At 42.3% G+C, this 14,663-nt stretch overlaps 1 protein-coding gene across 3 annotated transcripts in view; it reads right to left on the bottom strand.

Moving 5' to 3' along the window:
• arhgef25a (Rho guanine nucleotide exchange factor (GEF) 25a) overlaps nucleotides 1-14,099 on the bottom strand; it is a 72,869-nt gene extending 58,770 nt beyond the window's left edge. Inside the window, exons 1-2 of one of the 3 annotated variants that reach the window (XM_030423602.1) lie at nucleotides 13,569-14,099; nucleotides 11,503-11,635 (exon numbers count right to left, since the gene is read on the bottom strand). In XM_030423602.1, coding sequence (XP_030279462.1) covers nucleotides 11,503-11,635; nucleotides 13,569-13,664 — 229 coding nt within the window. In that variant the 5' untranslated portion in view covers nucleotides 13,665-14,099. The remainder of the gene's footprint in view (nucleotides 1-11,502; nucleotides 11,636-13,568) is intronic. The other 2 variants (XM_030423601.1, XM_030423603.1) reach the window with 2 other exon arrangements.
• Nucleotides 14,100-14,663: the final 564 nt, after the last annotated feature.

Here is a 14,663-nt window from a genome sequence, read left to right as displayed (position 1 = left end):
CATTCATAAAATAAGATAAGCGCATGCCAATGTCTGATTTAGGTTAACAAAGTCAACGTACATTACACACAAATGAGCCATGGTACATTAGTATGGAAGGACAGTTTTAAAGGGTTAGAGAAAATAGTGCTCTTGGCAGACATGACTGCTCTTACACTTTCACTGAAATCATCCTAAAAAAGTGTACCGGTTTGTGTTTCATAACTGTTTTTGTTTGTTTTTTTGGCCTCATTGTGCAAAGTAGATATATATTATGTTCATTTATTCATCATATGTGACAGATTTGCTCTTTTCCTTACCTCATTGAGACTTTTACCTGTTTAAATACAGGATGTACTGTACATGAACAGCTAACCACACATATTGCACTCATCAATGCCTTTATCTGGACTTTTCATACAGGAAAATAATGTGTTTGTGCATGTGTGTTCAGATTATCAGGCAATGCATACATGGGCATTTGTGTCTATACCAGACATGAGCGTGCATATCTTAGGGGGGGCTTGTGTGCTGCACGGGTGAACACTGTATCCATGCCCACACACACACACACACACACACACACACACACACACACACACACACACACACACACACACATACAGTCTACCAGTCTTCATAAAGCTCGAACTCATCATGGTCATGATTATGTCTATTTCTTTTCTCCTCTAAGTCAGTTTGATGAACCGGGAAGCTGCGGAGGTTTTGTAATCACTAACACAGCAATACACACAAACTGCGCCATATTTAGATGTGCACTTTACATCAGTGCTGATTAAACTCAATTAACACTCGGTTAGGATTCGTCCGTCTTCCATATAGATGAAATCAGAGTCTGTTGGCATTTCAGTGCGTACAGCAGGTTCATGCAGGGAAACTACTCGAGAGGTCACCACCAGGAGCAGGAAAAGGTTGGTGGTGATGATATTATTATGAAATACTGCATGCGTGATCTGAGACCCGACCAGTTATTTTTCTGACCGACAAACAGCCTTTCTTTGGCCTGAAGCTGCTGAGCTCATGACTCAGTGTGTGATCTCATCTCACTTTTGCAGCGCTCTGCACGCCATGCTCCATTCAAGCTAGTTACAATCCAACCGTGTAGAAATCAACACCTGATTATTGCAACAAAGACGAGCCGCATGACAGCACGCCCTCTGGTTTCTCTTTGGAGGCATCGGCAGAAAAGAAAGAGGGCTGAGTATCTGCTGGCACTGAACCAACATGAACACATACTCACAAGCACGCACACCCCTGAGGTGCATTGTCAGGTGCTTTAATGGTTGACAGGGCTGTCTCTCCAGCATCCACCTCTCCAAAGTGACAGGGTGGTAGCAGACTGCTGTCAGGATGTTTCTGCTGTCTACGGGAGACAGAAGCTTGGCTGCTTTGCCAGTTGGCGATGAGATGCACCAGACTTTACTCTCTTATCATCTCTCTGTTTCTTACAAACCTATGGGACAAACCAAAGCAGCTTCAACATTGAAGAGAAGAGAGTGTTTCACCAGAAAGAGGGTTGGGGATCTCTAGGCACATCATGATTTGCATGTCAGAGGGCTTAAATGTAATTGTGAAATGATCAGTAATGTAAATTGATGCATCACATGTTTTATTTCTACACCTGATTTATTTTTTCATCACTGTGTTATCGTGTTGCTTTTAAAACCATACTAGGAGGACAGAAGTCCCCCTATAACTGGTTTCTGCACTATGTAACTTCAGTGAGAGGAGGTGGTATATGTGGTACAGTGGTATATACATGTTTACTTTAAGATGCAACTTTTCAACACATAACATTGATATTAAGTAATGAGTTTTGTTTGTAGTTAGCACCTACATTACATTGTTACAGACCTGGGATTTATATTTACCCAAATAGTCAGAAACTGTGGGGGGCGCCAAATTCCACGAAATGCCAATTTCTAAATAATATTGCTTTAAACAGATTAACAAACTTCCACTCTCTTTGCTCATGTGCAGCCAATCCTCACCAAAACTGGCAGTAGGACCCAAGATGGCTCCCTGTTGTGATGACTTTGAAGAACAAGTCCACAAAAACATTTCTGGAGCTTCATAACAAAACAATGTTGCAGAATTTTTCCTCAATAAACTGAAGCAGATGGGGACTTGTAGTCAGGTGGTGAGTGGACAATGACTGAATTTTAATTTTGAGGGGAATTCAGCCTTTAAGAAATTCAACTCCAAGCTATGGATTTATAATCACTATGGTCTTTAATGGAGACTTTTATGCATTAAGTGTCACAAACCTGCTTACACTGGGGTTAACAAAGTAGTCTAACTCAGAACATGAAACCAATGCACATCTTTATGCCCTTCTGATTTCATGATCCCAGTGGTTGAGCTGCATTGATAAAAAATTACCACAGGTAATCATAATGTTAAGACATTTTTTTTAAAAACTGTTCTACATCAAAAAATAATCTCTCAAGAGAAAATATCGATGCCTCTACCATAGTGACAGATATTTAATCTATTCTCAGGTTCAGACAGCACACTGGTTTGCCACATGCAACACTCCCCATCCCCTTCCCGGCTCCCTCCATGCCCTCCTTTTCTCTGCTTGTAATGGATGCTCTAAACGACTGTGATTGAAGGGGCAATTCACCAGAGGAATATTGAACATCGCTGCTGACTGTCTCCACTTGTCTGACGCTGATGTGGCTGCCAAACAGCGAAGAAGCATAGGAACACAATCCGAAGCGGCATGAGAAACAACGAATCTGACAACAGAACAGAGGGCCTTAAAAGAAACGAGATAAGAGGACAACAGCGTGACAGGAATACGAGGGCAAAGCATTACAAATTGAGCAACACGCTGCCTGCGCTATCACTCCACACAAACTCAGACTGCACAAAGGATAGATAATGAAGAATACATTGCTCTTGAGATGCATTCAACATTTATGAAGTGAGTTCAAGGGAATCTCTTCATGTGCTTTTAAGGTGGAGGATGCCAGAGTGTGTTTCTTCAAGGTACCCAGTAGGGGGCATGTGTACTTGTTGCATAAGGAGGATTCTCTCACTTGATAGCGCTGGTGTTTTGTTTTTCTTTCATTGACCAATATTTCCTGCAGAAAGGGGTGCATTTTAATATACCCAATGGCCAAATCTGAGTGTTCTGAATGCTGATTTCTGTCCATTTCTGTGTATCAGCCCCAACGTTCAATACCTCCCGACTTTGTCTCTCTCTCTTTCTTTCTCACAGAATGGAATGAAACCTTTAAATAAATGAACTCTAAATTTGGCCCTGGAAACATGTACACAGCCCTGAATGTTAACAGAAAAGTGGAAAAAATGTTCCTGCCCTGGCTGGAAGGGGGGGGGGGGGCTGGGGGACGTGAGGTGAGGCATGCATTAACACACATTCATCTCCCTCCTTTTATCTCTCTCCTCCGCTGCCTCACTCCCTCCCTCTCTCGCCGTCTTCCACATGACACACACACACACACACACTAAAGATGATTCATCCCCACGCGTGTGCTTGGGGGGATGAGTAAAATCTATACATGTACGTTCACACCACACTGGATTTAAAAGGCTTGTCTAGAGATTAGCACGCCAGTAGATGGATGGGATTGTTTTTTGTCTGAACAAGGAGGACGCAATCGTCTTTCCACTCCGTGTAGGAGACAGTCGCACACATTTAAGAGGCGTGTTCAGAGAAAGTGATTTATGAATGTAAATCAGCTCATGTAAACGCACAATTTCCTGTGTGTGCTGTTGTTCCAGGAAAACACGAGACTGCATTCGCGATACACCCTGCAGGAGTGAACTTGTTCATGTACATGCAGGCAAATGCATGACATAACTGTGCATACTAATAGCTAAAGCCAGTCTCATTTCAGGACATATGCGGCTGCTTATTCGCACTGTGTTCCCCAGCCCCCCACTGACATTAGCCTCTCCTCACCCCATCAGCCGGCTGAATTCCTGCCAAAATATGCTCACTTAGATTTCATTTTCCTTCCCTCCTCACTCTCCCTCTCCCCTTTTTCTCCCTTAGTTCATCTCTCTCTTTTTATTTCTTCCTCTCTTCATCTCTCAGCTGAGCGCCAATTAAGGCAAACTGGCATTCTGGACAAGCCGGTGTGAGGGGGAAGTTTTTGGGTTTGGCTCAGATCCCACCGTGGAGCAGACTTAACTGTCTTGTTCTTCTTGCTTCTGTCCGGCCGGTCTGCAGAGAGCTGCTTCTTTTGTCCAATTACACTAAACTGCACCGCTGGCATACAACAGGGAGGCAGACAGGTGTGTTGCTGTGAGTGTGTGTGTGTGTGTGTGTGTGTGTGGGTGGGTTGCAGGGTGGGTTGCAGGGTGGGTGGGTGTGCATGTTTTCACTTCAAGACTGGTACCACTCTGTAACTCCCACCACTACACCTCATCACACAGTGCAACTCTCAGGCAGCAGGCGCTCTGCATGACCCAGAAGGGAGGTGCACCGCCCGTGGAGACTTGTTTCTACGAACATCTACAATGCTGCACGTACTGGGCCACCTACAACTACAGGCTCACAGACACACATTCACCCAGCTCTTGCTCCCAACCTTTTCCCATCAAGCTACTGTTTTTCCAACAAACCCCAGTGACACTACTTCTCGACAGCCTCTTCCTCCTGTACCTGACCCACAGCTTCCCTCCTTCCCTCTCCTTATCTCTCTGGAACTGGTCTGTGAACCTTGCTCTAGAAGCAGCATGCCAGCACTGAGACTCTGGGACTGCTGCTGACTGTGTTCAAGGTTTAAGCCGGAGCTAAAACGCCACCCAAAGGAGAAAATGTTAATTAAACAAACGCAAACCCGGGGACCACACATGGAGAGACACCGCTGCTTTATCTTTGACACATAATTACTGAGCGCTGTCAAGGGAAAGAGATTTTCCATCTTAAAAGGATATTTAGAGATGGTGGTTCTGCTACATTGCAATACAGTTTTGAATCATGCTCCAGATTCATGTTATGTAAACCAGTAACAAAAATGCAAATCCACATTCCTGTTCTTTGTTGTTACATTAATGTGGTTGGATCCACATCTGCATGCACATATGTGTGTTCATGTGCCTTCATCTGCCTCCTTCCTTCCAGGTCAGTCTGGTCTACATAAATGGCAGCTGTGCTGTAGAGCAGCGGCATTCGAGGTGTCTGACCTGCCTGACCAAAGCCTTCCAGCTCTCTCTGCCTGACCCACTTCTCTGAAACTCAACCTGAACTTCTGCAATTCAACTCCACAAAAACACACACATTAAATATTTTTTGACCATTATTATCCACGTAAGAGGATATGACTCACGTGTTTTAGGGCTTTTGGGGGACATAAAGATGACACTCTTCACCTCACCACACAATCATACTACCTGTAAGGCCCACATACGTTTTTGCTTATGATCCTCAATGCCCCTACAGCAGCCATAATCATTCTATAATGACATCATGAGAGGGGTCGCTTGTAGTCATGAACATGCAGAGAATCATCAGCTGAATCAGATCTGTTTTGGTTCTCTCTCACTGCTTTTATGGCACTGTCTTCGGCCACAGCAGCTGCTGCTTGTGGTTATAGAAGCTAAACAAATCCACTGTATACTAACAGCTCAGCACCAAACAGCAGAAATAAACAGTATAACTACAAACTGGTGAACAAACCATTTAGCAGCTGAAGAGCCAAATGTGAAGAGTTAGTAGCGATCAAAATCAGAGCTAAAAGGAGAGTGACTGCTGGATAAACTGAACTGCCAGGTATGTCCCCTTTTCCTCATCTTGGGATCAATAAATCACTTTCAAGTATTGACAATGGTGCTGACCTTTTCGTTACATTAGCTAGCCAGAGACTCTACATTGTAAACATGTTGCTGGTGTTTGTAACCCTAACCCTTGGCCACTCTTTACAATGGAAAATAAAATAAACACAACACCCTCCACTCCACGTGTCGAGTCTCACTTTTACATGCCCCCCTGCAACATCTTAACCTGTTTTTCTTCCGCATATAGACAAACCTAGCACAAATTCCATATAAGTTTAACAGGAATCAGGAAAGTTGACCGAGGTGCATCCAGGTAACAAGTTTCCTGAACTTTTATTGGACAACAAAGTGAAAAAAAGGCATAAGAGGGGTAAATTGTTACTGTTCACAGCTTTCAAGCTTTTATGTTCATATTGGGATATTTTGTCTTCACTTTCTCTGCCATTCTTGTGCAACCTTTAGCTATAAATCTGCCTCAACGGGAAGACTCTGGTCATACCCAATAAGTGCGTGGGCACAGAGTGTAAGTGGGTAGGCCATTATTTCATTCATGGCGAATAAAATAGATTAGGCTTATTAGATGTTTCTTTTTCCTTCTGCTATTTGTCCATGTATTTGATTTAGGGATGGCTGGTGGGTATGTAAAGTGAATTCCAAGGAATATAACAAAAATGCTTTTAAATTACATCACCTACCATAACATTAATGCTGTGTGCACATCTTGTTTCTGCTGCTGCCAAGTGGCCAAAAAATCAGAACTAAGAATTCAAGGCAAATTAAATCCATGTGGTAGGAGGTCTGCACATGCCTGAAGTTTAGGGCCATTATTTCACAAGGAGAAGAACCTGATCTTAAAGTCAAAGGTGCAGATGACAGAATCAGAGCTGTTATTTGTCCATTGCTTACAACAACATCAGCAGCACATTGCAAAACAGATTATAAATCAAACCATCTTGCCATTACATGGGAACACAGACAGTGTTGGAAGAGCTTTTTAAATATTTATGACAACTTTATGACCACATGGTTATGTCTAGAAATGTATTTACCTTCACAGGCATAGGAAACATATGATATTTATGTAGGTAATTATAGTAATTACGTTTTCAGATTCAAACAGTATGAAGTCTTCTGAAACAGCACACATCTTCTGAATTACAATAGAGGGTATGAGAGATATTATAATCCTGTAAACATAAGGGTTGATCTGTGCCCATTTAAGGTCACACACACAAACACACACACGCACACACACACACACACACACACACACACACACACACACACAGTTCAGTCCCAGGGCCCTTTGGGATCAGCACTTCTCCTTGGATGGCCTATTCTCCAACCCCTCACAAATATGGACGCAGACATAAATTTTCCACATAGTTTACCTCACATTGAGTCAAGAATATGGTGAATTATTTCCTTTATTGCACTCCAATGAGTTGCATAGGTCCAAACTACATACATAGGAATTTCAAACATAACTGTTTTCGATACTTTTCTTCATATAGGAAAAAATAAAAGTGGCTTTTTTTATTATTTCAAGTTTTCCAGGTTTTCCAGGTATATGTGATACCTCTCACATGATCTAATGAGGAAGTACACTTAAACAAAATGGTGAATAGCATGGTGCAACAACATGCCATAGTAATGCGTTGCAGAGAGAAAACAAAACAAAAGCAGAAGCTTAAATGAGTTAAGCAAAGTGAGGAATCTCTGTCTCTCTGTATGTAATACACACATCTTGCCAACTATTCAACTGATCTACTTCATACTTGGCAGGTTTATTGCTGAGGACCCAAGGAGGTGCAGTGTTGAATTTGGTGCTGAAACCTGGCTTATATGTGATACCTCTCACACGATCTCATGGGGAAGCAGACTTAAACCAAATGGAGACTGGCTTGGTGCAACAACTTGCTGTAGTAGTAGTAGTAGCAACTAACTGCACTACAGTAAGAAAAATACAAATGCTGAAGGAAAAGGTTACGGCTAAGTCGAACGAAAGGGGAGACGTAGTCAACTTCTCTTTTCGAACGAAAGGGGAGACGTAGTCAACTTCTCTTTTCCATTCTTCATGAAGTCGAGGTGAGATTTTACGTTTCTGTCAACTGCTGTATGCTAGCTAACATTAGCCTCAAAGACTAGAATGTTTACCAATGCTTGGCAGCACTGTCAGGTGTTAGGGGTTGTGTCTCTCACTGGTTGTATGGTCATCCAGATTTTAAATTGTAAATATCAAACTTTTTTTCATACTCTCAGGGTGGCCCTGATGAGTATGTGAGTACTGTAGTTCAGAAGGCTAAAGACTAGATTGGTAAACCCCTCAGCATGTTTTGAATGGGACCTGCTCTAGTTACAGAAAGACATTTGTGAAAATAAAAGGAAAGAAACACATAAAACAAGTTTTGTGGGACAGAGAGTGTTATGTAAGTCTTCGTCATATTATGTTCCCATAAATGTTCATTAGTCATCATTATGTCTGTATCATGTTTCCTAAAAATAAAACAATTCATTGGCATAAGTTTCTGAACACTGATAATAAGCATGTGTCTTAAGTTGCAAGTGAGCACATTCAAAGTTAAATCGAGACACGCAGTGTGTGTGTGCAGTCGTGGGTCAAATACAGCACTGTTGTTTTTACTGGTTCAGCGCAGTTTCCTGTTGATGTGGCTTGTGAGGACACACATGGCCATCCATCAAGGATCAGTGTTACAAAACAGACACCGTAGACTCATGTTGTGTGGGGAGAGTATGAAGTATATGGGTGGGAGTCTCAAGAGCCAAGAGACAGGGAAAGAAACTGATGAGATTTGAGAGAAATATGATCAGCAGCTCGGTGTGCTCGGTGGAAGCCAGGTTTAAAATACCACTGCTGAAGACATTGCTCTGACAAAAAATAAAAGAAGACATATGCAGAGACTGGAGAGGAACATGAGGAAGAAGAGTTGGAAAATAATAAGATGATCAAAAGAACTGTAGTAAGAATCACTACCAAGATAAGAGGAAAGAGCAGACTAAGCTGGAATTGAGAAATTTGGGGACGAGGGGGGGGGGCAAACTGAATTCATGGTGGTTGGCTCTGTCCTGCGATTCCTGGGAAGCCACTAGCAGGCATCTTGTTTCTAACATATAACAGATGGCCCTTATGGCCCGGTGAACCACGTCTTTAGAGAGAGCCGGGGCCTCTCCTCTTTTCCCTTCGCTTCCACTGACACAGCAAGAGATGGAAACACTATGACCTCTGCCAGTCAAACCATGGCAAAGTGTAATCACATGTCTCCTGTTCTGCATGTTTGAAGGCTGATGTTTAAAGTGTTACACTACAACCAAATTCATTACAGACGGAAACTTGTGATACAAATGCAATATAAATGTTAATTTCGAGAGTTATTTAAGTTGTCATTTAACTTTTCTTTGAACGATAACTTAAATATGTGCATCACACTAACATTTTGGTGTTGGAGCTCTGAGTTGCATGATGTAACATGATGATACCTGAACAATCTACTTAAGTGCAGTAATCAAGTGTTTGTACTTGCTTACTTCCTATTTCTGGGTCTTGTGAGGACTGTTTTATGTCAGCACTGCATTCTCTGTGCTGGAGACAGATGGTACTGACAAAACAACATTGAAATAACTATTATTGATTGATATTGATTCATTATCTTTACTTAAAAAGTTTGCATTTAATTGCACATAAAGAAGTCAAGTATTTAAGACTATATGATGTCAGATTGTGATAGAACTACATTTGTTGATTCAGACAAGATGAAACCGTGAGCCATTACATGCTGTTACGGGAATGTTGTCATGGTTCGATTATATGGAGACTGGATAAATGAAAATAGTTCTGGTCCAGCCCTACTCTGGGCTATGACAACGTCTGTCTCTTGTTGTTGTGGTTCAGATGTTTTTCTGTCTTGTGTTTCATTGATTTTCCATCCAATTTCCCATCCGGAGGAAATTGGGCTATGCAAAAACAAATGAGCGAAGGAGCTTGTCTGGAGCTGAAATAAACAGTCTCCCTTTTTGGTAATGATCCTTCCACATGGCATTGAATAATGCTTTTCTTTACCTTTCTTTGATGGTTTTTTGAAACCATGAGATGTTTGCTTAAACAATATTTGACAGCATTAACCTCCACAGCACACGCTACCCGAGTACTACAGATAAGCATCGCCAGCAGCTTCCTCTGGCCCCACTCACACCTCTTATGTACGCCATGTACTGCACAACAGTAAGTGGTCCCGCCACATTGTGCACACCACCAAACCCTCCCATGTATACACACACACACTCCCTCTAACCCAAACCCAGATCCAGCTACAAAGCTCCTTTTGTTTCATTCCACTCAAGGAAAATGGCAACGCACGCAACCCTTTCACAGACTAAGTGCAACCAACAGTGTTGGGGCAGAAGGGGAAGGCAGGCAGCTGAACATGTTTTTTGTCCCATCTGGAAAGTGTTGCATGTGTATACACACAAGGCCTCTTTCTCTCTCTCTCTCTCTCTCTCTCTCTCTCTCTCTCTCTCTCTCTCTCTCTCTCTCTCTCTCTCACTCTCTCTCTCTCTCTCTCTCTCGCTATCTCTCTCACGTACTTATGTATGGTACATTACAGTGAAGCAATTTTCTGCTATCAGTGCTAATAGAGGATGCAGAGGGCAAGGTTTAAAAAGAGTGAACGACCAGCACTCAGGTGACTCCTATCTGATTTCTTTCTCTGGCATTATTACCGCCCTAATGACCACCATCAGATATGACAGATGGGACTCAGACCTGTTTTATCCTGAATTCACTCATTGCTTACAAGCAAGAACAGGCTTAGCTGAAACTTAAGGCCTGGGCAGACATTCACGTGGCACACACACACTTAAAAATGATGTACGTCATGAATCGAGAAATCATCTCTGTATTCATGTCAATAGCCACATAGATTGTAACAGATCATTTTCATGAACCTGAGCACAGCGCACTAACCACAATTTAATCTTAGCAGTTGACGTTTCGGCAAACCACAGATACATCTGAGGTTGACGTTTGCTCCAGACGTGGCATATCACGTTCATATTAAAAGCTTATTAGCTTATCAGGTGGTGGAGGGGAAGGTTATTACAAGCTTCAAGGCTGCCAAACTGCAACAGAATTTATAGTCTGTGGGGACATTTCAGACCATCTCCGGGTGTTTTTTCGTGGCGACCGAAATCGGTTATTTTTCATGGGAAGTTGGACCACCTCAAGCCATGTAATTGGTGACCATAACCAGCTATTTTTCACAGGATGTCGGTTCATCTCTAGGCAATTTTGTGTCAACAAAAACAGGTATTTTACGCCAAACCATGATGGTTCCCTAACCCTGAACAAGTGGTTTTTGTGCCTAAACCTAAACCGAGCATAAGCACAGTGTTGTGACCAGTGAGGAGAACTGAATGGAGAACTGAACTGAAACATTAAAAACAAAAGTAGCAATATAAAGAACCTTATTTTTGAACTTATCAATGGTTTTGCAGAAATGTACTTAGCTAACATTTATTCTTGCGACTGAGTTGCAGGGCAGGCTGTTTAAGATGTTGCTGCTCAGAAATCTGAGACGTTCCACACAAAGAATCAGAGCCCACTCTGGAAGTTTGTGTTTCGGTGAGTCTTTAATCTCCGACTGGTTTGGTGAGAGCCAATGTTTGGACTAGCATTGTTGGTCTGTGGGTCATAAGACGGTTTGTCACTTTCAGTGCAGCCCTTTCAGGTCTTACCTGTTCTTTCTCTCCGCTCTGGGTTTTCTGTGGCCTGCTGCTCCCACTCCAGCCCTTCTGACTGCCACTGGCCCTGCGCAGGCCCCTTTTCCTCCTCACTTGATGGGAGGTCCGTCTCACCCCCTTCTGAGAGCTACACACAGAGATGCCTTTGTCAGCGGTGGAGCCCTGCTCTCGAGGAGGAAGTGATGGTAAGATTGTACTGAGTGCTTATGGTCGCATAACCACAAAACATTATACCAGTGGCTGTTTTTCCCCCACTGTTCCCTGCATCTTTTTCATCTTTCTCTCCATTACACACTGAACAGGAATGCAATAGAAGTTGTTGAGGTCCAATTTTTGCCACAGAGCTTGTATAAGAACTGCCTCGCCGACAGCAGATTTTAATCTTTATTTAAAACCCAGCAGCACCAGAGGAGAGGTTAACAGAGGCAAGCGCAGTTATCAGGCCTCTGCAGGGAAGAAACAAGACTATAATCACTGTTGTGTTATCAACCACTCTCTGCAAGAGAGGAAATGACTTATGAAGATAAACATTTCATTTTTTTTTAAGAAAGCAGAGTTTCAGAGAGAACTCCGTTTGGATCTTTTGGTACCTCAGTAGGTAACACTTTACAATAAGGTACACATAAATGTGACTACTGAAGAGCGAGTAAGCAATGAATCAGGAACTACTTGATGCTAAATGATCGTTAATGAGTCATTCCTGAATAGCTGTGATTTCAGGACTATATAGTAGATAGTGATGAGTACTGGAGAACAATCTGGGAGATACATTAAGGGATGGTTTAGTAATGATTAGTTTATAAATATCTATGAATCAACATACTGACCACTTTCTTGACGGGTTGTTCCTGATTAACTATAATGAACAGTGATGAGTAATTAATTATCAATTATTGCATCATTAGTTACTGTTTTTATATATCTAAAACGATGAAACATAATACTGAGCAGTTACCCAACAGACTCATGAAATACTAATTACTTAATCACTTTTTTGTAGGTGCCTTTAAGTCAGGTTATTATGTGGGAACTACTGGTGAGGAAAGGGGTTACTGTCGATTCACAGGTATTTGTGAACAAATCATTACCTAATGATTCAAGAAAAAAATGTTGGTTGCTGTCCTGTTGAACTTAAACTATGTAGTTTTGGAGAATGGAGTCAGAATTTCAATATTTACAATATTAATGAGTTTATAATACAGTTGATTTTTTTTTCCCCATAACAATAATAAGCAAGCTATTCACAGAGGAAAACAAGGTCCCCAGAACACTGTTTGAAACTAGGAAGGTGGCAGGGTCCGCCAAATATAAACAAAATAAAGTAGTATGAAATCATTTTATCCTTTAAGGTCTGTTTGTTTATTCAGTTTATTCAGTCATGAAAACTAAGTTTGTTTATTGAGTTTGTTTAGGCATACAAAATCTGTCAGTTGAAATCTTTCTCTTCTGTTTATAATGTCTTCCCCAAAACTATGTAGTGCACCTTTAGGAATAAACATTAATGTGGCTGCCATACAACCAACAAGAAAACACATTACTTAAGAAAACCGGACTACCTGTAGTAACATTCTGCGAGATGACACCTCAACATGTGAATGTTAAAAAGAATGAGAAGAGAGGGAGCAGAGGTAGATTAACAGAAGGGATAGGAAGAGGGATGAAGGAGGAACATAGCCTGGTTGCAGTGAGGCGATAGACCTGCATGAGTTTGTTTATGGTCAGATGGTTTAATCACCACTACTCTGCTTCCTGTTCCTCTCAAACATCCAAGATTCCTTCCAAGCACTGAACAGAGACTAGCAATCCTACCATTCCCCCTCTCTCCCTGTCTCCCTCTCTCCTCTGTCTCTGCTTGTCTGGCTTTACCATTTTAGGTTTATGACAAAGTTATAGAGATGACCTATAATAAACTTGGTACGTAACGATGTGGGCCAGAGATAAGCTGGATGTTGAGCCCTGGAAAATACCTTCCATATGTGTCTCTAGCTCTCTTTTTGAATTTGTGGCATTATGCTTGCATACAAAAGGCAAGGAAATACACAAACAGATCCACCACTCACCCACTGTTGATTGGGCATGGCCACAGAAGTAAGCATGTCCGCCATGGCTCCCAACATCTGGTCAGTGCGCCCCTGATTCTTCTGTAGAGCCTTCATTTGTTCCGCAAATTATTCCCCTCTGCTGTAGTGACCTTTGATCTCCAACGCTTACACAATCTTCCTCTCTCTCTTCGTGTGTCCTCTTATCCCTCCTGTCTGCCCGTTTTCTGCCTCTTCAGCTCTTGTCTCACGGCGCACTGTGCCACAGCTGAGCCACCACAGACCGTCTCGTTCTACCCTGACACACAGGAAACCACATTCATATGAATAATTGATCCTGAGAGAGGGAGGAATGTTTCTGCCTGCGCTGGGACAGAAGCCTCTTCACTCCTTGTCCCTCTTTCACCTCCTCCAATCCAGACACAGGTGAGCTCGGCTGCAGGTGTGAAAATATTCACTGCATGCTCTCCTGGAAACTCAAGATAGAAGATCTTGTTGGGCCTTCTCAAGCAGAGTCAACTGTCCTCTTCTTTGTCATCCTTGTGGAGTGTGGAAGTATTTCTTTCTGAAGTTTGTCCTTCTCTCTGAATCCTGAAGCGATAAAATGTGACTTCAGGACTTCACCCTCACAGAAATCCTCCTTCCTTGTTCTTCATTGGCTCTGGAGGATCACCACCCCCCCCCCCCTCCGCAAAACCTCTCCTCCTTCCATCATTCTTCCTTCTCTCCTTTCACTTTTTCCTCTTTCTCTCTACCACCTGGATCCTTTCCCCAACTCAAACTATCTCAATCTTTTCTATATCTCTTTCTCTTGCTCTTTGAACAATCCTGGCACCCTACACACTCCATTTATCTCTGCCATAGTCTCAGGCAGTGACACATGGGTTTTGTGAACTCCTGAGCTGCAGGGCAACCCCAAATAAGGTATGAACACACAGCCCATGAAGCTCAACTATTTAAGAGACTGTCACTGATTGCTCACACATCTTACACAACTTCTTAAATGGCTGAAGTACTGAGTAATCAAACTAGTAGTGTTTGTTTTGTGGCGACTTGAACTATTATTTGCTATTAAAAGTTTGAAGGTTTGCAACACTGTTTACTGACAGATTGACC

The sequence above is a fragment of the Sparus aurata genome, chromosome 7 (genome assembly GCF_900880675.1).
Source record: "Sparus aurata chromosome 7, fSpaAur1.1, whole genome shotgun sequence".
NCBI lineage: Eukaryota > Metazoa > Chordata > Actinopteri > Spariformes > Sparidae > Sparus > Sparus aurata.
The sequence above is the reverse complement of the archived record's forward strand: the minus strand, read 5'-3'. Positions and strand labels throughout refer to the sequence as shown.